Source organism: Bos grunniens, chromosome 1 (assembly GCF_055505025.1).
Source record: "Bos grunniens cultivar Pamir isolate PY7600 chromosome 1, Bosgru_T2T1.0, whole genome shotgun sequence".
Taxonomy (NCBI): domain Eukaryota; kingdom Metazoa; phylum Chordata; class Mammalia; order Artiodactyla; family Bovidae; genus Bos; species Bos grunniens.
Window position 1 is genome coordinate 92,812,292 of NC_141165.1, and position 21,445 is coordinate 92,833,736.

The following is a 21,445-nucleotide window of genomic DNA, read 5'->3' on the forward strand; positions in this document are numbered from 1 at the left end:
TCAAAATGGATTAAAGATCTAAATGTAAGACCAGAAACTATAAAAATCTTAGAGGAGAACATAGGCAAAACACTCTCCGACATACATCACAGCAGGATCCTTTATGACCCACCTCCCAGAATATTCGAAATAAAAGCAAAAATAAACAAATGGGATCTAATTAAAATTAAAAGCTTCTGCACAACAAAAGAAACTATAAGCAAGGTGAAAAGACAGCCTTCAGAATGGGAGAAAATAATAGCAAATGAAGCAACAAACAACTAATCTCAAAAATATACAAGCAACTCCTGCAGCTCAATTTCAGAAAAATAAGTGACCCAATCAAAAATGGGCCAAAGAACTAAACAGACATTTTTCCAAAGACGACATACAGATGGCTAACAAAAACATGAAAAGATGCTCAACATCACTCATTATCAGAGAAATGCAAATCAAAACCACTATGAGGTACCATTTCACGCCAGTCAGAATGGCTGCAATCCAAAAGTCTACAAGCAATAAATGCTGGAGAGGGTGTGGAGAAAAGGGAACCCTCTTACACTGTTGGTGGGAATGCAAACTAGTACAGCCACTATGGAGAACAGTGTGGAGATTCCTTAAAAGACTGGAAATAGAACTGCCTTATGATCCAGCAATCCCACTGCTGGGCATACACACTGAGGAAACCAGAATTGAAAGAGACATGTGTACCCCAGTGTTCCTCGCAGCACTGTTCACAATAGCCAGAACATGGAAGCAACCTAGATGTCCATCAGCAGATGAATGGATAAGAAAGCTGTGGTACATATACAAAATGGAGTATTACTCAGCCATTAAAAAGAATACATTTGAATCAGTTCTAATGAGGTGGATGAAATTGGAGCCTATTATACAGAGTGAAGAAAGCCAGAAAGAAAAACACCAATACAATATACTAATGCATATATATGGAATTTAGAAAGATGGTAACAATAACCCTGTATACGAGACAGCAAAAGAGACACTGATGTATAGAACAGTCTTTTGGACTCTGTGGGAGAGGGAGGGGGGGATGATTTGGGAGAATGCCATTAAAACATGTATAATATCATATAAGAAATGAATCGCCAGTCCAGGTTCGATGCAGGATACAGGAAGCTTGGGGCTGGTGCACTGAGATGACCCAGAGGGATGGTATGGGGAGGGAGGTGGCAGGGGGGTTCAGGATGGGGAACACGTGTACACCCATGGCGGATGCATGTTGATGTATGGCAAAACCAATACAATATTGTAAAGTAAAAAATAAATAAATTAATTAATTAATTAAAAAAAAATTTAACCTCAAAAAATAAAAATAAAAGAATATTGGAGTGGGTTGCCATTCCCTTCTCCAGGGGATCTTCCTTACCTATCAATAATTACTTTAAATGTAAATGAACTAAATGCTCCAATCAAAAGCCATGGTGACTGAATGTATACACAAAGGAACCATATATATGCTGCCTATAAGAGACTCACTTGGGACCTCCCTGATAGTGCACTGGATAAGAATCTGTCTGCCAGTGCAGGGGACTCGGGTTTGATCCCTGGTCTGGGAAGATTTCACATGCCTCACAGAAACTAAGCCTGTGCACATAGCTACTATGCACACAGCTACTGAGCCTGCGTGCTGCAACTATTGAAGCCTGCTTGCCTAGAGCCTATGCTCCACCAAGAGAAGCCATCGCAATGAGAGACCTGAGCACTGCAGCAGAGTAGCGCCGCCTCGTTGCAACTAGAGAAAAGCCCACACAAAGCAATGAAGACCCACTGCAGTCGAAAATAAAAATAAATTAAAAAAAAAAAAAGATTCACTTGACATCAGAGGATAGAAAAAGGTGTTATATGCAGAAAGAAATCAACAGAAAAGCAGGGGTGAAATACTTATATCAGACAAAACAAATATTAAAACAAAGGTTGTTACAAGAGCCAAAGAAGGACATTATATAATAATCAAGGGATCAGTCCAAAAAGAAGAAATAATTATAAATATATATGTACCCAACACAGGAGCACTTTAATTCATAAGGAAAATATTAACAGACATAAAGAGAGAAGTCAACAGTAACACACAATACTAGGGCGTGTGTGTGTGTGTGTGTGTGTGTGTGAAAGAATTTATTTTATAGCAAGACCTAGGATATGGGTCCCTCTGTCACAGGCAATGAAAAATGAAATTATTCAGAAATTTCTCTGCAGTGAAATACAAACAGCTTTCCTGCAAGAATAGTCTTCTCTTCATCTAGAAATTTCCATATTTATAGAAAACCCCAAAACATTTTAATCTTTGTTTGTTTGACTCCATCCAGGTTTCCAATACTAGGCACTTTAACACCCCACTTACATCAATGAACAGGTCATCCACATATATAGTTAATAAGGAAACACTGGCCTTAAATGACACACCAGACCAGATGAACTTACTAGATATGTATACAGAACATGTAATCCAAAAGCAGAATATACATTCCTTCCAAGTGCACATGGAACATTCCCCAGAATAAATTACATGCTAGGCCACAAGACGCCTATTGCCAAATTCAGACTTAAATTGAAGAAAGTAGGGAAAACCACTAGACCATTCAGGTATGACCTAAATCAAATCCCATACGACTATACAGTGGAAGTGAGAAATACATTCAAGGGATTAGAACTGATAGAGTGCCTCAAGAACTATGGATGGAGACTTGTGACACTGTACAGGAGACAGGGATCAAGACCATGTTCAAGAAAAAGAAATGCAAAAAAGCAAAATGGTTGTCTGAGGAGGCCTTACAAATAGCTGAGAAAAGAAGAGAAGCTAAAGGCAAAGGAGAAAAGGAAAGATATATCCATTTGAATGCAGAGTCCCAAGAGAATAGCAACGAGAGATAAGAAAGCCTTCTTCAATGATCAGTGCAAAGAAATAGAGGAAAACAATAGAATGGGAAAGACTAGAGATCTCTTCCAGAAAATTCGACATACCAAGGGAACATTTCATGCAAAGATGGGCTCAATAAAGGACAAAAATGGTAGGGACCTAACAGAAGAAGAAGATATAAAGAAGAGGTCGCAAGAATACAGAGAACTGTATATAAAACATCTTCATGACCCAGATAATCATGATGGTGTGATTGCTCACCTAGAGCCAGACATCCTGGAATTTGGGAAGTCAGGTGGGCCTTAAGAAGCATCACTACAAACACAGCTAGCAGAGGTGATGGAATTCCAGTTGAGCTATTTAAAATCCTAAAAGATGATGCTGTGAAAGTGCTGCACTCAATATGCCAGCAAATTTGGAAAACTCAGCAGTGGCCACAGGACTGGAAAAGGTCAGTTTTCATTCCAATCCCAAAGAAAGGCAATGCCAAAGAATGCTCAAACTACCGCACAATTGCCCTCATCTCACACATTAGCAAAGTCATGCTCAAAATTCTCCAAGCCAGGCTTCAATAGTACGTGAACCATGAACTTCCAGATGTTAAAGCTGGTTTTAGAAAAGGCAGAGGAACCAGGGATCAAATTCCCAACATCTGCTGGATCATCAAAAAAACAACAGAGTTCTGGAAAAAACATCTATTTCTGCTTTACTGACTATGCCAAAGCCTTTGACTGTGTGTATCACAACAAATGGTGGGAAATTCCTCAAAAGATGGGAATACCAGACCACCTGACCTGCCTCTTGAGAAATCTGTATACAGGTCAGGAAGCAACAGTTAGAACTGGACATGGAACAACAGATTGGTTCCAAATCAGGAAAGGAGTACATCAAGGCTGTATATTGTCACCCTGCTTATTTAATTTATATGCAGAGTACACCATGAGAAACGCTGGGCTGGATGAAGCACAAGCTGGAATCCAGATTACCAGGAGAAATATCAATAACCTCATATATACAGATGACACCACCCTTATGGCAGAAAGCAAAGAACTAAAGAGCCTCCTTGGAGAAGGCAATGGCATCCCACTCCAGTACTCTTGCCTGGAAAATCCCATGGACGGAGGAGCCTGGTAGGCAACAGTCCATGGAGTCGCCCAGAGTCAGACACGACTGAGCGACTTCACTTTCACTTTTCACTTTCATGCACTGGAGAAGGAAATGGCAACCCACTCCAGTGTTCATGCCTGGAGAATCCCAGGGACGGGGAAGCCTGGTGGGCTGCTGTCTATGGGGTCACACACAGTCAGACACAACTGAAGTGACTTAGCAGCAAAGAGCCTCCTGATGAAAGTGAAAGAGGAGAGAGAAAAAGTTGGCTTAAAACTCAGCATTCAGAATACTAAGATCATGGCATCTGGTCCCATCATTTCATGGCAAATAGATGGGGAAACAGTGACAGACTTTATTTTTTTGGGCTCCAAAATCAACGTAGATGGTGACTGTAGCCATGAAATTAAAAGGCACTAACTCCTTGGGAGAAAAGTTATGACCAACCTAGACAGCATATTAAAAAGCAGAGACATTACTTTACCAACAAAGGTCTGTCTATTCAAAGCTATGGTTTTTCCAGTAGTTGCATATGGATGTGAGAGTTGGACTATAAAGAAGGTTGAGCACTGAAGAATTGATGCTTTTGAACTGTGATGTTGGAGAAGACTCTTAAGAGTCTCTTGGAAAGCAAGGAGATCCAACCAGTCCATCCTAAAGGAAATCAACCCTGAATATTCATTGGAAGGACTGATGCTGAAGCTAAAACTCCAATACTTTGGCCACCTGATGCAAAGAACTGACCTATTTGAAAAGACCCTGATGCTGGGAAAGATTGAAGGTGGGAGGGGAAGGGGACAACAGAAGATGAGATGGTTGGATGGCATCACTGACTCAATGGACATGAGTTTGAGTAAACTCTGGGAATTGGTGATGGACAGGGAGGCCTGGTGTGCTGCAGTCATGGGGTCGCAAAGAGACAGACACGACTGAGCGACTGAACTGAACTGAGGCCACAAGACAAGTCTCAATAAATTTAACAAAACGTAAATCTCATCATCTTTCATAAGTACAACTCTGAAACTAAAAGCCAACACTGAGAAAATACTAAAAACATGCAGAGGCCAAATAATATGCCACTAACATCCAATGGATCACTAAAGAAGTCAAAGAAGAAATTTAAAAAATACATGGAGACACATGAAGTAAAACATGCAAAGATCCAAATCTCTGGGATGTCGCAAAAGCAGCTCTTAAGAGGAAAGTTTATAGTGATACAAGCCTACCTCAGGAAAGAAATATCTCAAACCAAGAACCTGATCATACACCAAGCAACTAACAGAAGTCAGTAGAAGAAAAGAAGTCAAAGATCAGAGAAGAAATAATTGAAATGTAGCCTAATTCTTAAAAAGTAGAAAAGATCAATGAAAATAAGAGCTCTTGCTTTGAGAAAATTAATAAATCCTCTGTGAAACTCATCAAGAAAAAAAGAGGGACCAAATGAATAAAATCAGAAATGAAAAAGAAGCTATAACCAACACCACAGAAATAAGAGAACAATATGAACAACTGTATACCAATAAAATAAAGAACCAAGAAGTAATGGACAGATTACTAGTAATGTAGAATCTCACAAGGCTAAACCAGGAAAAATAGAAAGTGTAAAAGAGCAAGTACCAGTACTGAAATTGAATAAGTAATAAAAAAAAATTCCCAACAAACAAAACTCTGGACCAGATGGCTTCACGGGTAAATACCTACTCTCAAACTTTTCAAAAAACTGCAGCGGGAGGAATGCTTCTTAACCACCTCATCTTCTGTCTCCCCTTCTCCTCCTGCCATCAGTCCTTCCCAGGATCAGGGTCTTTTCCAATGAGCTGGCTCCTCACATTATTTACAATAGACAGGATATGGAAGCAACTTATATGTCCATCAACAGATGAAAGGATAAAAAGACATGGGTATGTGTGTGTTTACACACATACATAATGGAATACTACAGAACCATAAGCAGAAAACAAGCTTGCCATTTGCAACAACATGGATTGATGTGGAAGGTATTGTGCTTCGTGAAATAAATCAGACAGACAAATACTGCAGTTATCACTTACATGTGGGATCTCAAAAAATCTAACAAATGAATTCAACAAAACAGAAACAGATTCACAGATACAGAGAACAAACAAGTGGTTACCAGTGAGGAAAGGGCAGTTGGGAGGGGCAAGATAGGGATAAGGGATTAAGAGATATCAACTACCATGTATAAAGTAAATAAGCTACAAGGATATATTGCACAGCACAGGGAATATAGCCAATATATAATAACTTTAAACAATGTCATCTATAAACATTTTAAATCATTGTTGTACAGCTGAAACTAATAAGTCAATAGACCTCAATAGAATTTTTTAATACATCCAAATAAATCAATAATGAGATATCTCAAATGGTCTGTATGTGATAGTTCTTAATTTGGGGTAAAGAGTATTTATAATGCATGGATGCCTTACTTGGAAAGAGAAAGAAATATAATGTGTACTCCTCATCCAGATGGCTTTCTTCATTTGGGCTACGTCCATATAAAGGGAAGAGGTTAGGATTTGCTCCGTTTGCCCACAGATGACTGCCACTGATCCCTATAGATCAAGACTCCTTCAGCTCCTTCCTCTCAGAGTCAGGAGAAGCTGGGGGAGGGGGTCATAAACTAGTAACTGTTAAACACAGGATTTCTCCCCTTCTTCAGGTGAACTGATATGAAACAGGCTGACCTCACTTTGTATTAAGGAGGAGAAAGGAGTTGCTTATTTTCTTAAGGATCTAGAAAACATAAGGTCCCTTTTATAATAAAAACTGATACAGGAATACTTCTTATTTGATCTGAAAATTGAAGTTTTTTGGTAGAGGCACTATCATACACTGTTGATGGGAATATGAATTGAACAGTTTTTTGTGGGGGCAGTGTGGTGGTATCTATCAAAATGCAAAACACACATACTGTATTTCCAGCATTGTACTACTAGGAGTCTAACCTCAGACAAATGACCAGGGTGTTCACAGCTATTTACAGGAAAACACACAGGAATAAACTAAGTGCTCACTGCTGGGGGTACTGGTTGAAAAACTACGGTACAATCATGTAATGGGAAAACAGGGTATTTCTTTGTTCTCTTCTAATGCATGAGAACTCCACCATTCCTTACTCCCTAGTTACGTGATCTGAAACATTACACTTCTCTTAAACCTGTCTAGACTTCTCCTGCAAACTCTTAAAACCTCCCAGGCTCATATTTCACTTAATATTGATCTACTGGCCGCACCTCCTCCCTCTGGGCTCAGGACTACCACTAGTACCATGAAAGCTCTGGAAGAACATTGTTTCTTTAAAACACATTTTTTTTTCTTCTCCTCCTCTATTGAATAAAAGCAGGAATCTTTAAAAGCATGCCACTTTTGGCAAATGATAAGTGAGGCTATTTCTACTGAGATGAGCTCTGGCAGGAACAAAAGATATTGTGACTCAGCAGAACTGCAGAATAACGTTAGGTCTGTGAGGCTTCCCGCTTTTCAGCACCTGACTTGCACGTGCCCTGCCTCCAAAAGGCGGCCACGGTTGGAAAACCCTGCAAACTCTCAACATTTGTTTCACGTTGAAAAAATCAAATCACAAAACACAAGCTGATGGTTACAGAAGAGGAATGACATGGGGGAGGGATAAATTAGGAATATGGAATTAACATATACCCCCCAACCAGTAATGCTGAAGAAGCTGAAGTTGAACGGTTCTATGAAGACCTACAAGACCTTTTAGAACTAACACACAAAAAAGATGTCCTTTTCATTATAGGGGACTGGAATGCAAAAGTAGGAAGTCAAGAAACACCTGGAGTAACAGGCAAATTTGGCCTTGGAATATGGAATGAAGCAGGGCAAAGACTAATAGAGTTTTGCCAAGAAAATGCACTGGTCATAACAAACACCCTCTTCCAACAACACAAGAGGACTCTACACATGGACATCACCAGAGGGTCAACACCGAAATCTGACTGATTATATTCTTTGCAGCCAAAGATGGAGAAGCTCTATACAGTCAGCAAAAACAAGACCAGGAGCTGACTGTGGCTCAGATCATGAACTCCTTATTGCCAAATTCAGACTTAAATTGAAGAAAGTAGGGAAAACCACTAGACCATTCAGGTATGACCTAAATCAAATCCCTTATGATTATACAGTGGAAGTGAGAAATAGATTTAAGGGACTAGATCTGATAGATAGAGTGCCTGATGAACTATGGACTGAGGTTCATGACATTGTACAGGAGACAGGGATCAAGACCATCCCCATGGAACAGAAATGCAAAAAAGCAAAATGGCTGTCTGGGGAGGCCTTACAAATAGCTGTGAAAAGAAGAGAAGCGAAAAGCAAAGGAGAAAAGGAAAGATATGAACATCTGAATGCAAAGTTCCAAAGAATAGCAAGAAGAGATAAGAAAGCCTTCTTCAGCGATCAATGCAAAGAAATTGAGGAAAACAACAGAATGGGAAAGACTAGGGATCTCTTCAAGAAAATCAGAGATACCAAAGGAACATTTCATGCAAAGATGAGCTCAATAAAGGACAGAAATGGTATGGACCTAACAGAAGCAGAAGATATTAAGAAGAGATGGCAAGAATACACAGAAGAACTGTACAAAAAAGATCTTCACGACCCAGATAATCACGATGGTGTGATCACTGACCTAGAGCCAGACATCCTGGAATGTGAAGTCAAGTGGGGCTTAGAAAGCATCATTACAAACACAGCTAGTGGAGGTGATGGAATTCCAGTTGAGCTATTTCAAATCCTGAAAGATGATGCTGTGAAAGTGCTGCACTCAATATGCCAGCAAATTTGGAAGACTCAGCAGTGGCCACAGGACTGGAAAAGGTCAGTTTTCATTCCAATCCCAAAGAAAGACAATGCCAAAGAATGCTCAAACTACCGCACAATTGCACTCATCTCACACGCTAGTAAAGTAATGCTCAAAATTCTCTAAGCCAGGCTTCAGCAATATGTGAACTGTGAACTTCCTGGTGTTCAAGCTGGTTTTAGAAAAGGCAGAGGAACCAGAGATCAAATTGCCAACATCCGCTGGATCATAGAAAAAGCAAGAGAGTTCCAGAAAAACATCTATTTCTGCTTTATTGACTATGCCAAAGCCTTTGACAGTGTGGATCACAATAAACTGTGGAAAATTCTGAAAGAGATGGGAATACCAGACCACCTGATCTGCCTCTTGAGAAATTTGTATGCAGGTCAAGAAGCAACAGTTAGAACTGGACATGGAACAACAGACTGGTTCCAAATAGGAAAAGGAGTTTGTCAAGGCTGTATATTGTCACCCTGTTTATTTAACTTATATGCAGAGTACATCATGAGAAATGCTGGACTGGAAGAAACACAAGCTGGAATCAAGATTGCCGGGAGAAATATCAATAACCTCAGATATGCAGATGATACCACCCTTATGGCAGAAAGTGAAGAGGAACTCAAAAGCCTCTTGATGAAAGTGAAAGTGGAGAGTGAAAAAGTTGGCTTAAAGCTCAACAATCACAAAACGAAGATCATGGCATCCGGTCCCACCACTTCATGGGAAATAGATGGGGAAACAGTGGAAACAGTGTCAGACTTTATTTTTTGGGGCTCCAAAATCACTGCAGATGGTGACTGCAACCATGAAATTAAAAGACACTTACTCCTTGGAAGGAAAGTTATGACCAACCTAGATAGCATATTCAAAAGCAGAGACATTACTTTGCCAACAAAGGTTCGTCTAGTCAAGGCTATGGTTTTTCCTGTGGTCATGTATGGATGTGAGAGTTGGACTGTGAAGAAGGCTGAGCGCTGAAGAATTGATGCTTTTGAACTGTGGTGTTGGAGAAGACTCTTGAGAGTCCCTTGGACTGCAAGGAGATCCAACCAGTCCATTCTGAAGGAGATCAGCCCTGGGATTTCTTTGGAAGGAATGATGCTAAAGCTGAAACTCCAGTACTTTGGCCACCTCATGCGAAGAGTTGACTCATTGGAAAAGACTCTGATGCTGGGAGGGATTGGGGGCAGGAGGAGAAGGGGACGACAGAGGATGAGATGGCTGGATGGCATCACTGACTTGATGGACGTGAGTCTGAGTGAACTCCAGGAGTTGGTGATGGACAGGGAGGCCTGGCATGCTGCGATTCATGGGGTCGCAAAGAGTCGGACACGACTGAGCGACTGATCTGATCTGATCTGATATATAAAATAAACAAGGATTTGCTGTATAGCACAGGGAACTATATTCAATATCTTGTTAACCTACAGTGGAAAAGAATCAGAAGATATGTGTATGAGTTATACATATATAAATAATAATCATTTTGCTGTATACCTGAAACTAACATAATATTGTAAATCAACTATTTCAATCAAAAACAAAAACAAAAATCAAAATCAAAATCAAAAACAAAAACCCAAAATACACCTCTTCTGAGAACTTGAGAACTGCATCTTAAAGAAGGTTTGGAATTTAATGCTTCATCAAACTTTTTAGAACCGCATGCATCCATACTGGAGGAGATTATATTTTGCCATTGGACAGCATCAAGAGAACTTGACAAACTTTGAAGATAACTCTGATTTCTCTTCAGAATTTCCCCCATACCTCTGTTCAGTTTTAAATCTCTGGAATATTGAAAATAGCTTATATCTTTAAAAAGATTATCAAGTGAAGCATTTATGTTGGCTTACCCTTTTCTTTGACAAAATCCTTTTGCACCTCTGGAATTAGGAAACTGTAAACCAACTCGGCCACGATCTCCTCTGACTGAAGCTGAGTTCGACTAAAAAATGAGAACATATTAAAAGTGTTTCCTTTGCTGCCTTGCTTGAGCTACCGATTTATACTTGGATCCTCCTTGTGTGCATAAGGAGCTCCACTGCTCAGATCCTACGACTGCCTTTTCCTTGAGTGATCTGAAATAGCACATTCCTGGTGAGTTTCCTTAACTCCATGGAAAATCCAAATTTGTCCTTTACTTCCCCTGCCTCCCAGGAAAGGAGTGTTAAGAAACATAATTTATACATGGAAGCCAAAAACCTTGAGGTGATATCCAAGTAAAATTGGACATACTCACATTTCTTTCAAGCTTTGTGATATTCTAAAAGTAAGAAATATGAAAGTGATCCAGACTGCAGAGGATAACCGAAAATTCTATTCCCAGTGTGTGGCTCCTGCCATACATAGGCTGCCGTTAAAGCATACTGAAGCGTGAGTTAGTTATTTGTTTCTCCTTGGTGGTGAAATCTTAGGCTCTTGAAAAACACACATGAATAACAGCAAAGGGGCTGTCCATCCCACCATCTGTCCCCTTGATACACACCGGCTTTCCATTTCATAAGCAATGTCATTGATTTCCTCAGCCATCTTCTCTATTTCCGCCCTGGCTTGTTCTTCTGCAGTATTCTCTTCAGTGTTCAGTATTATGTCCTCCAGATAGGAAGTTACGGTGCTTTGGTGAACTTTAATCACCTGCAAAAGTCCCAAATACTCCAGCTACTCAGAAAAGGAATGCCACTACCATAATCAAGACAAGAAAAATGCACAAACATTGGCTGACATTTTTAGCATGTCTATTTCATTTATCAAGTCAATAGTCCCTGCACTGTACATTCCTTTAAAAACAAAAAAACAAAACTGTAGTCCATTTCTAATTCACCTGTATCTACTCATTCTGGGCAGACTCTACATATTTGGCTCATTTTAGAATTATGGGTCTCAATTTGGGGTGGGTAATACAAAACACTGCAAAAAGATCACAGGCTTAACTCAGGAACTCTGTTTTAGGTCCTGGCTTTTTTCTTACCAGCAGTGTGACTTGGTCAAGCTACCTAACTGTGGCAGAGGCTAAGACATACACAACATCCTTTCTCTCCTTCCTCTTAAAGGATTCTTAAAGCGAAAGACCTAGCTTATTTTTTTCTCTCATTTCTCATGTCATGGGGACAAAATGCAGGAGGCACCAGTCATCTTAAACTGCCGTGAGGGTCACGCCCTAGGGACAGAAAAGCAGAAATCTAGAAGGATTCTGGGTCTCTGATGAATTTTTTTAAACTATCATATCAGTCCTGGACTGCTTCTTTTTAAAGCTTTCTGAAATTGTGAAATAGAATATACATTTAGAAAAGTGCAGAGCACATAAATGTACAGTGTAATGAATTCTGGTCAAGCCACTGGTAGTATCCCAGAGGTCACAGTGGGTTCCATCTGACCACAGCTCATTTCCATTCTCATAAGTTTATGGTAGACTTCATTTTCTTTAGAGTTTTGCTCAAGATTTCAGTCATAAATACAATTTAGTTTTGCCTGTTTGATAGGTAGATACACAGGAAGTATCAAAAACAGCAAGGGTGTCATACTTTGTTCTCTATGTAGTCTCAACAGATTTTGAGCTTTGGGGGATAAGAGTACTTTCTATTTAATGTCTAAATATTTCTTTATAGCTGAGATAATGCTTGGGACTCAGTAACAACTTAGTACCTGTTTCTTGACTGGTGCTGCAGCAGGACTCTGAATATGAAATGTTTACTGTGTACCTGTGAAATACCAAGTCCATATCCTTGAATCCCTGTGCCTTCCTTATGGGAGAGACCCAGTGACCATAGTTTAATATGGTATCAGCCAACCAACCAACATATATTTTCTCAATGCCTATTATGTACAGAGGGCTATGCTGGTGCTGCGGAAGGCACAAGGGATATACAACATGCCTGCTACCATGGAGACCACAATCTTATTCAGGAGACAAATCACACCTAGAACAGAGCAATTAGACAGCTGAGTCTTGTTCAGAGGTGGGAAGTTTAATGGGGTCTACTTCTAACAATATATGTACTTGTGTGTTTACATACATCTTTATAAATGTGTGTTTGTGGACACATTTGTGCTTGTATGTGCATAAGTGAGTAAAGGAAACGTTCGGGTGGCTATATGTGTGTCTATGTGCTCCTCCACATCTTTGCTAATACTGTGCTCATGGCGTTATGATGTGCTCATGGGGTTATGTTTGTGAATGTGTCTTCATGTATGCACATGAAGTGTATATGAGTTTAAATATGAGTCTATGACTATGTTTCTCAATATATGTTATTTTTCTGGAAATTTACTAATGTGTACATTTCTGGGTTTTGGTATATTTATGTGCATGCAAGCATACTTATCTGTGAAAGGATCATATGATGGAAGATAGGAAATTTAAATGATGCATGGGGGCATCCCTAGATGGATACATTCTTTACATGAATGATCCTTAAATCAGGCCAGAAGGGTCATTTAACCCTTTCATGCCCCTCCCAGACGTGCTGGCATTTCCTGGGGCTGTTCCCATCTAGAAGACACCTTCCTAGAAGTCTTTCACCAGTATCTTCCTTTCCATATTTCTGAGTATAGTGGTTCTTTTGTCTCTCTCCTTTTATTCTCACTCCCAACTGGTTCTTCCCATCCCAGTTGGTTTTTCCTTAGTGATTTCAGTAAGGGACAGTAAGTTCTCATTTGCTAAAAATTGCTAAATCTCAGTAATTCTATTTAAAGAAAAGCTGTCAGGATGACAGGAAACTAGAATATGAATTATTATTATAGGCTGTTTGACAGCAGAGATGATCCTCCACTCCAATTAAAAAGCTGAACTTTTTACAAAAGCTGACAATATACAACCTGCAAGTTTTTAAGTTGTATAGAAGATGGAAAATCTTTAATTTTAATCAATGTTTTAATTAGAAAAAACAGCAAATACTATTTATGAATCAATCCTAATTCCCTGGGAATTGGGTAAATCCTTAAAATCATAGATCAAATAAGAAAACCTCAAGTTGACATAGCATTATTTTTTCTTACCCGAGGAGCTCAAAAGTATCCATATTTACAATTCAGATAGCCTCCTGGACAGGAATTTTTTGTTTTTTTAAATTGGCACTTTTTAAAAAAGGTTGGCACTTTCTGTCTTTCCCATCTGGCCCAAGGGAGACTCACACAGTCTTTGCTTTGACATATTCTGGGTGTGCTGGCCGCCCACGCAGCCTCTTCTGTGCTCAAACCCCTCAGCCTGCCCAGCTTCCACCTCTGCATTCCTGGGGGTCAGACACCCTAACTGAAAGAACACACATCAAGCTCCCCAAGAAAGGGGACATATGCCCCCCAAACTCCAGGTGGCGGGGAGGGGGCGCAGGTATTAGTCACAGCACAGCTCCCTTAAAAGAAATCTTCCTCACAAATCCCCTCCAATATTATCACTTGAGCTTTTGCATTCTTGATGAGGGCAAGAGTGCTTTGAGATATTATTGGTTCCTCAGATTTCCTCTGAGTTTGCATCTGGGTCAGTCTGGAATTTCACATCTGCTGGGTCTTGGTCAGAATTCTAATTTACCAGCCTGGTATTCCTAACTCCCACGTTTGTATCTTTAGTCAAAAAATCTCTTCTAAATTCCACCTTATATATTCATTTGCTGAAATGACACCTCTACCAAGATGTCTCAAACTAATGTAAATCAAACTCCTGATTCCACCCCGGCCCCAAACCTATTCCGCCCTCAGCTTTCCTGCCTCGGAAAACAACCGTCATCTCCCTACTCACTGACACCGGAAACTGGACTTTATACTTGACTTCACCCTATTTCTCACTCCGGCCTAAGTTAGTTCATCAGCCTCCTTTCAGGTCCCTTATTTCCACCCTGTCCTCCCTCCAACCTGTTCATACAACAAGTACCCCCAGTGACCTCGGTAAAAATGTGTCACTGGGCCCCATTTGTTTCCCTCATGAAACACCACATTTTCTTATTCTACCCTTATTTGCATGTTATATAGGATTTAAGCTCCAGGAGAGAAGGGGCCATGCCTATATTTCCCTCCAGAGTACCCCACAACGCCTTTACATACTGCTGGGCATATCCTAGGAACCCAATACATTATCTGTTGAAGACAATTAAAAAATGAAGGCCATCTCCTATCTTGAGGTTCCTTGGGTTTGACTCGGCTCCTTACAAACGGCTTCCTTATGATGTCCCCACTTGCCTCCTTAAATATCTGGTCCTCCTCCTGCAGGCGCCTCTGCTCCACCTGGCGTCGGCCACTCTCTTCAGCTTCGCGCATCCGGCGCTGCCGCTCGGCCAGCATGGCCAAGGCGTGGACCCGCCTCTCCTCCTGCAGTCTCACCAGCTCTTTGGACAAGAAGTCAAACATGTCCGCCAGCACCCTTCCTTCCAGTCCAGCCAAATGGTTTTCAACCAGAGACACCTTAAAAATAATAATATGACTATGAGGATACAGATTCCACTAAGAAGTGTGATTCATCAGGAGGGATGTTAGATTACCCTCAACAGTCACTTCCCTTTCAGGACGCAACGGTTTTACTAGGAAAACTTACGATACAAACTTAGACTTGAGAAAGCAGATTGTTCAGCAATGGATGATAGTTTAGCAAAACATTAATTAGCATCCACACAATTTTTTTTTTCCTTTCAATTTTATCCAGAAGGTAGAGTGCTATGTCTCCCCAGACATGAAGGCAAATGTCAAGGTTTTGATTAAAAGATAATACTGGAGTTCAAAAAAATAGAATCTCCTAGAAATTCACTCACGATACCTTTTAATTTTTCAATGCTTGGTCCTTTAACACCAAGTTTGGGGAATTTTCAAGCTTTTCAGTAACATGAAAGTAGAAAACCTTGGTACTTTTTTATTAATTTAAGTAACTTCAAAGTCATTAAGAACTGCCTTTGAAACAGAGTAGGAAATAAGCCTACATGTCTATGTAGTCACTGAGGTAGATAGGGGCCCAGAGTTCTTGGCCAGGAATGAGCTACAGTGTTTATTTACGGATCCCTCTGTCCTGGCTTTGGCACAATGAGAATAAAAGTGTTTAAGAAGACTGTAGTGTGTTCCTGCTTCTAGCCTCAGTGGTAAGGAGGAAAGGCTCTTCTCCCAGACACTTGCTGCTCTCACACTGACGATTCCCCTTGATATAAGAGAGGGAGAAAATGAGAGGATCAGCACTGCTATAGGTATGCGAGACGCCCACTGCCCCAGATGCCGGCATCCCACAGGTGCAGCCAGGAGCAGCCGAAGGTAAACAGGGCGAGTCTGTGGCTATGTGACAGCTCTTCCCATTAATTCCTCCCTTAGCTCTTAGCTGTCCTCATGTCTATCAGTCAAGTATTTATCCACTAAATGGGACAGATGAATTAAAAACTCTGGATTGTCTTAGCTGTAGCTGCTCAAGTCTATAATCAGAAACCTTGAAGGGGCTGAAACAGGTGTTCTTGCACCCAGGTCCTGGGCATTCCATTGCCTGAGCATTCTGCTCTCTCTCTGAACAGATATGCAGCTCGTCTCCATCATTTCCAGGGCTCCAGGGCCCCCAGATTCAGAGACTCCAGCGACTACATTCTCCTCTTCCTTCTCTGGTCCCTTGGCTGGGTCTCACCATCTGTGGCTTTCTTCCTCCCTCCCCCAAACCAGCCCCCGTCACTCAGAGAGCACTCCCAGCCCTGCTGTCACATGAAGGGAGCACAGAGGTGCTCGCTCCAGAGCTGCTGACCATTTGTGCCCAGTTCACAGCACGAGAGCTGTGTGTGTCACTAAAGGTGGGTAATATTAACTTTGCTGTACATCTACTTTCTTACAACACTTTGCAAATTGATTCTTTTCACATTGATTTACAGATAAGTGGGAGAGACAGTAAAAGTATATCTCCACTTCAGTCAACGTTAAATACTGTGTATATACACACAAATACCAGCAGAAAGTAGGAAACACATTTACAGTTGTTGGGTTAGACCTGCAATCACCAGCTACTGTCAGTCACACAGATCTCAGAGGACCCGATGAAAGTCACAGAATAACATATTAACATATTTAATGTGCAGTTTAAGGAGCACGAGCTATGTACATCTCCAAACTCATTCATGAGTGTGGACAGTTTTAAAAATCTCATTTCTCACTTTTTCTTATTGCTTTCAGTATTTATTCATTCTACTTAGCTTTCACTGAAATATAATAGAGTCACCAAATATTTAAGGAAAATTGGAAAAGAAAACCTTTTAAAATAGTGAAGCTTTTTTTCTTTCCTTTTCGCAAATTTTAAAAAAAAAAGCATATTCAACTCAGAGAGGATACAGTCCATTCAAATTGTGGACTGTAGCATCACTGGTGAAAAATGCTGGGATTGTGGGGGGTGTTTCTCTTACATCATTTCATCTGTTGTTACTATACTGTTGTTTGCACAATAATAAAAATCACAGGTGAAAATGGGACAAGAAAGGAGAGGAAAGAACCTTGTGCTCGTGCAAGTTCCTCTGCCGCTGTAGGGCCAGGGTCACCTGCTTCTCGGCTTTCTTCACCAGCCTGTCATCTTCTTGCAGTGCGTGGCTGGTGCGCAGCTCCTGGATCAACTCCAGTCGCTTCTCTTTCCCTTCAAACATCTGTATCAAATCAAATCAGAGAGACCCGCAAATCAGCATTGCCAGTGCAGTCACCAGGCCTTGCAGGCCGGGACTGACGAGGCACTCATGAATCGCGGGTTCTGCTCCGCCATGCAGGGCCACGGACCAGGTGTATGCACCGAGCTGGGCATCAGCCCTGTTTTCTGCTCCTCCAGCTGTTCAGGCAGACAAGGAACTCAGCTACCCATTAACCGCTGACTGAATTTCTTAAAATGCCTCTCAAAGACAAGGTGACAACTCTAGGGTCATGTTAAGAAACTGGAACCTTCCCTTCATTTCCTGGCTCTTCCCCAAAGAAGCCTGGGGGTGGTATTTTTCATTGTTGTTTTTCTTTGCTGAGAAATCTGCTCCTGGTCTGGAATACACGACCTGCTGTCTGAACTTCACTGTGGCGTTTCTCCTGCGGAAATACTGGCAGGAGGATGGGGAATAGCGCTGAACACAAGACGCCCATCCAGCCTCCCTGGACTGACTCACCATAACTGAGTCTCTTAAGAGTTATAGCTGCCTGGGGAAGAAAAAATGTTTTAGCTGAGGCTTTACATCAGTCCCTTTTTAAGCTTAAGAAGCACAGTGATCTGACTAAGGCTTTACGATCAGGAAGACCAGAGTTGAATTTGCTGGCAGTTAACATAATCCCACTCAGGCTCATATTACTCACCTGTAAAATGGGTAACTGATTAAAAAAAATGTGCTGATCTATGTAAAGCAAAGAATATATAATGTGAGCATACAGTAAGAGTTCAAAACTATAGTTATTTATTTACTTAGCTATTTCATTTGTTATTCATGCATTGCTAGCTAATATGCAAACTCAGATTATTATGACTGTGGAAAATTAGAGAATCCACTTGGTTTGTGATGCTTAATAGTCAAAACTCATGTATGAAAACTGCTGGATTCAGCAATTCCATGGAAGACATTAGCTTCACACTGCCTTGGTTACACACAGGAAACAGCAGGCGGCTCCTTTCTCTCCTTGATACTGTGCCACTCACTTGGGCCAGCTATGGCAGTAAAAGGGAAGGAGTAGGTAACTCAACAGCATAGTTCCACAGGACAGCAGGCTGTGGGAGGCAATTCACCCCACGGAAACAAGCACGGGTGCACTCTCTGAATCTAGTCTCAAAGGAGAAGAACGGGGCCAGGGGTCCACCCTACACACCATGTTTTGAACAACTCTGCCCCGGAGCAACTTTTGAAGGTAGATCACAGCCATTTCTATATCTTCTTCTTCCTAAAAAAACAGAGAGAGAACGAAGCAGCTTGAGAACTGCAGCAGTTGCTATCAAACACTTTTTTGAAGATTTATATCTAGCAAAAAAGCTAGACATCAGAAGGATTTAAAGAGAAACAAAAAATCATTCTTCTTTGAACATATAGGACTTTAAACATGACATTAAAGTATTGTCAAAATTCATTATATTTTTCATGATAAGATATCACTGGTAAACTATATCAAAAGCAAAAAATTCACCCACTGTCGTGCTATCCTTACAAATTAAGCCATTTTCATTTTTTCTATATTCCTTTCCAACAATATCTTTCTTGAAGCAATAGGTATTGCTAATAACATCCCTTTTGCAATAGTTTTTTTTTTTTTTTCATGTTTAATTATGAGACAAAGAATACAGGCTTCCCTGGTGGGACAGTGGTAAAGAATCTACCTGTCAATGCAGGAGATGCAGGAGACAAGGGTTTGATCCTTGGGTTGGGAAGATACCCTGGAGAAGGAAATGGCAACCCTCTCCAGTATTCTTGTCAGGGAAATCCCATGGACAGAGGAACCTGGCAGGCTACAGTCCATGGGGTTGCAAAGGTCAGACACAACTTAGTGATTGAGCATGAAAATGAGGCAAAGAATGCAGATGGGGTATACTGGAGTCAAAAATGAGGTGCTTTTCACAAGAATTTAGTTAAACTGGTAAAATCAGAATATAATGGACAAAATCAGCAATCTACAAAAATCACCTTAAATAAATATGTGTAAAAGCAAAAAGAGCAGAGTCTACAAATTTAATTAAAGCCCCTCTGAATGCAAAAGACATCAGTAGTGGAATCAATGGCATTAACACTTGTGAAAGACATGTTAACCACAGGCAGCGGTCAGCACAAAGTCTCGAAAAGAGGATGCTGCCCAGAAGCGCATTGCGGCCAGTCAGCAGGAGCATTCCCACCCCTCCAGAGATCTCAGAGCCATTGGAGGTGCTAGTGAGATCTCCCAAAGCACAACCTTATATGCAGTTTGGCTTTGTGTGAGAACTTCCCCGTGTTGGGAGAGAACAAGCTGACCTCCCGAGAGCAACATCCTGGTATACCAGGCAGTTAATGGTTCTCTCTGTAAAGTATGTTGTTGTTGTTCAGTTGCTAAGTTGTGTCAACTCTTTGCGACCCCATGGACTGCAGAATGCCAGGCTCCTGTCCTTCACCATCTCCCAGAGTTTGCTCAAACTCATGTCCAATGAGTTGGTGATGCTGTCTAACTATCTCATCCTTTGCTGCCCCCTTCTCCTTTTGGCTTCAATCTTTCATACATCAGGGTCTTTCCCAATGACTTCGCTCTTTGCATCAGGTGGCCAAAGTATTGGAGTTTTAACTTTAGCATCAGTCCTGCCAATGAATATTCAGAGTTTATTTCCTTTAGGACAGACAGGTTTGATCTCTGTGCAGTCCAAGGGACTCTCAAGAGTCTTTTCCAGCACCATAATGCAAAAGCATCAATTCTTCAGTGCTCAACCTTCTTTATGGTTTAACTTTCACATCCGTACATGACTACTAGAAAAGCCATAGCTTTGACCATACATAACAAATTTGCAAATTTGTGGCATCTCCAGCAGTTTCTTGTGAGTTTTCTGAGTCAGTCCTTTAAATCCTAACCAACTCTGGGAATGCTTACCAAACTGAGTGTGGGGCCCTGAGAAGGTAAGGCACAGCCCTGGAGTCAGAGTGAGCTCTCTGGCCAATCTTAACCCAGAAGCTGGCCTGTCTTGATGATTCCTTGCTAATTCCAGCTATCATCAACCACTTCATGTGGCAATACAGTTACAGTATCTGACCATCATTCTATCTTCTTATTTGACGTACATCAGGATTACCTTCTGAAGCCTATTTTTCTTGGGAAGATTTCATTCTTTGTGTTTTTATTCTTGAAAAGGACTGGGTTTAGATTTCATTTTGCTTTTTTTTCTGTGACCATTTGAAATATAAGGATAAAGGAAATGTAATTCAGATCTTGGGAAATGAACATGGTCATATTAGGTTTGTTTTTAACCCAAACTATCTGGAGAACAAACAGATAGCGAAGCTGAATTTAGCTTTTCAAATTAAAAAAGCCTCAAACTTACATTGGAACTCATCTCCAGGGTTGGAGTTGGAAGTCGAGGTTGAGGTACTGGCTTTCTTTGAAGAAAACGCATAGGTTTCTTTGCTTCAAAATCCTTATTCTTCTTTTCCAACAGTGCCTGAAATAATACCAGTGTCTGACAATGATATGTCGATATATGTTCATCAACTGTAACAACTGTACTGCTCTGGTGGTGGATATTGATAATGGGGGAGGTTATACATATGTGGGAATAAGAAAGTATCTCCACTTTCCTCTTAATTTAGCTGTGAATCTAAAATTGTTCTGAAAAGTGAAGTCTTTAAAAAAAAAATCAGTGGCATTTCTTACATTTGTATTTTTTCCTACTACCAGATCAGTTAGAAACAATGTTCCCTATGGCCATGCTAGGACAGTTTGAGAAAGTACAAACCAGGGTGCACCTATGATCTTCCATGAATAGTTAACCACTAAACAAGCATGAAACATTCTGGGTGTATCCATTTTAATCAAAAGTTTTGGAGACTTTAAAAATGTTTTTGAGTTTTTAAAAGGTTCTGTGATGTGTGTATGCAAGCAAATCCCCCAACTTCTGTTCTTCCACATAAGCTAATCTGCTGTTTTAAATGACTGCCTGGGGCAATAGAAAATTGTCCTGTGCAGTGTCTGACTAAAACATTTAGTATATTTTATTGCCTTTGACTGTGTGGATC

The 21,445-nt window shown here is 40.7% G+C and overlaps 1 protein-coding gene across 7 annotated transcripts in view; it reads right to left on the minus strand.

The window, feature by feature from the left end:
• The window catches only part of CFAP91 (cilia and flagella associated protein 91), a 114,016-nt gene that overhangs the window by 30,032 nt on the left and 62,539 nt on the right, over window positions 1-21,445 (minus strand). For all 7 annotated transcript variants that reach the window (XM_086404321.1, XM_086404331.1, XM_086404326.1 and 4 more), the window contains 6 exons: window positions 20,755-20,871; window positions 18,576-18,647; window positions 17,243-17,389; window positions 14,982-15,203; window positions 11,299-11,447; window positions 10,667-10,758 (listed from right to left, as the gene is read on the minus strand). In XM_086404321.1, coding sequence (XP_086260447.1) covers window positions 10,667-10,758; window positions 11,299-11,447; window positions 14,982-15,203; window positions 17,243-17,389; window positions 18,576-18,647; window positions 20,755-20,871 — 799 coding nt within the window. The remainder of the gene's footprint in view (window positions 1-10,666; window positions 10,759-11,298; window positions 11,448-14,981; window positions 15,204-17,242; window positions 17,390-18,575; window positions 18,648-20,754; window positions 20,872-21,445) is intronic.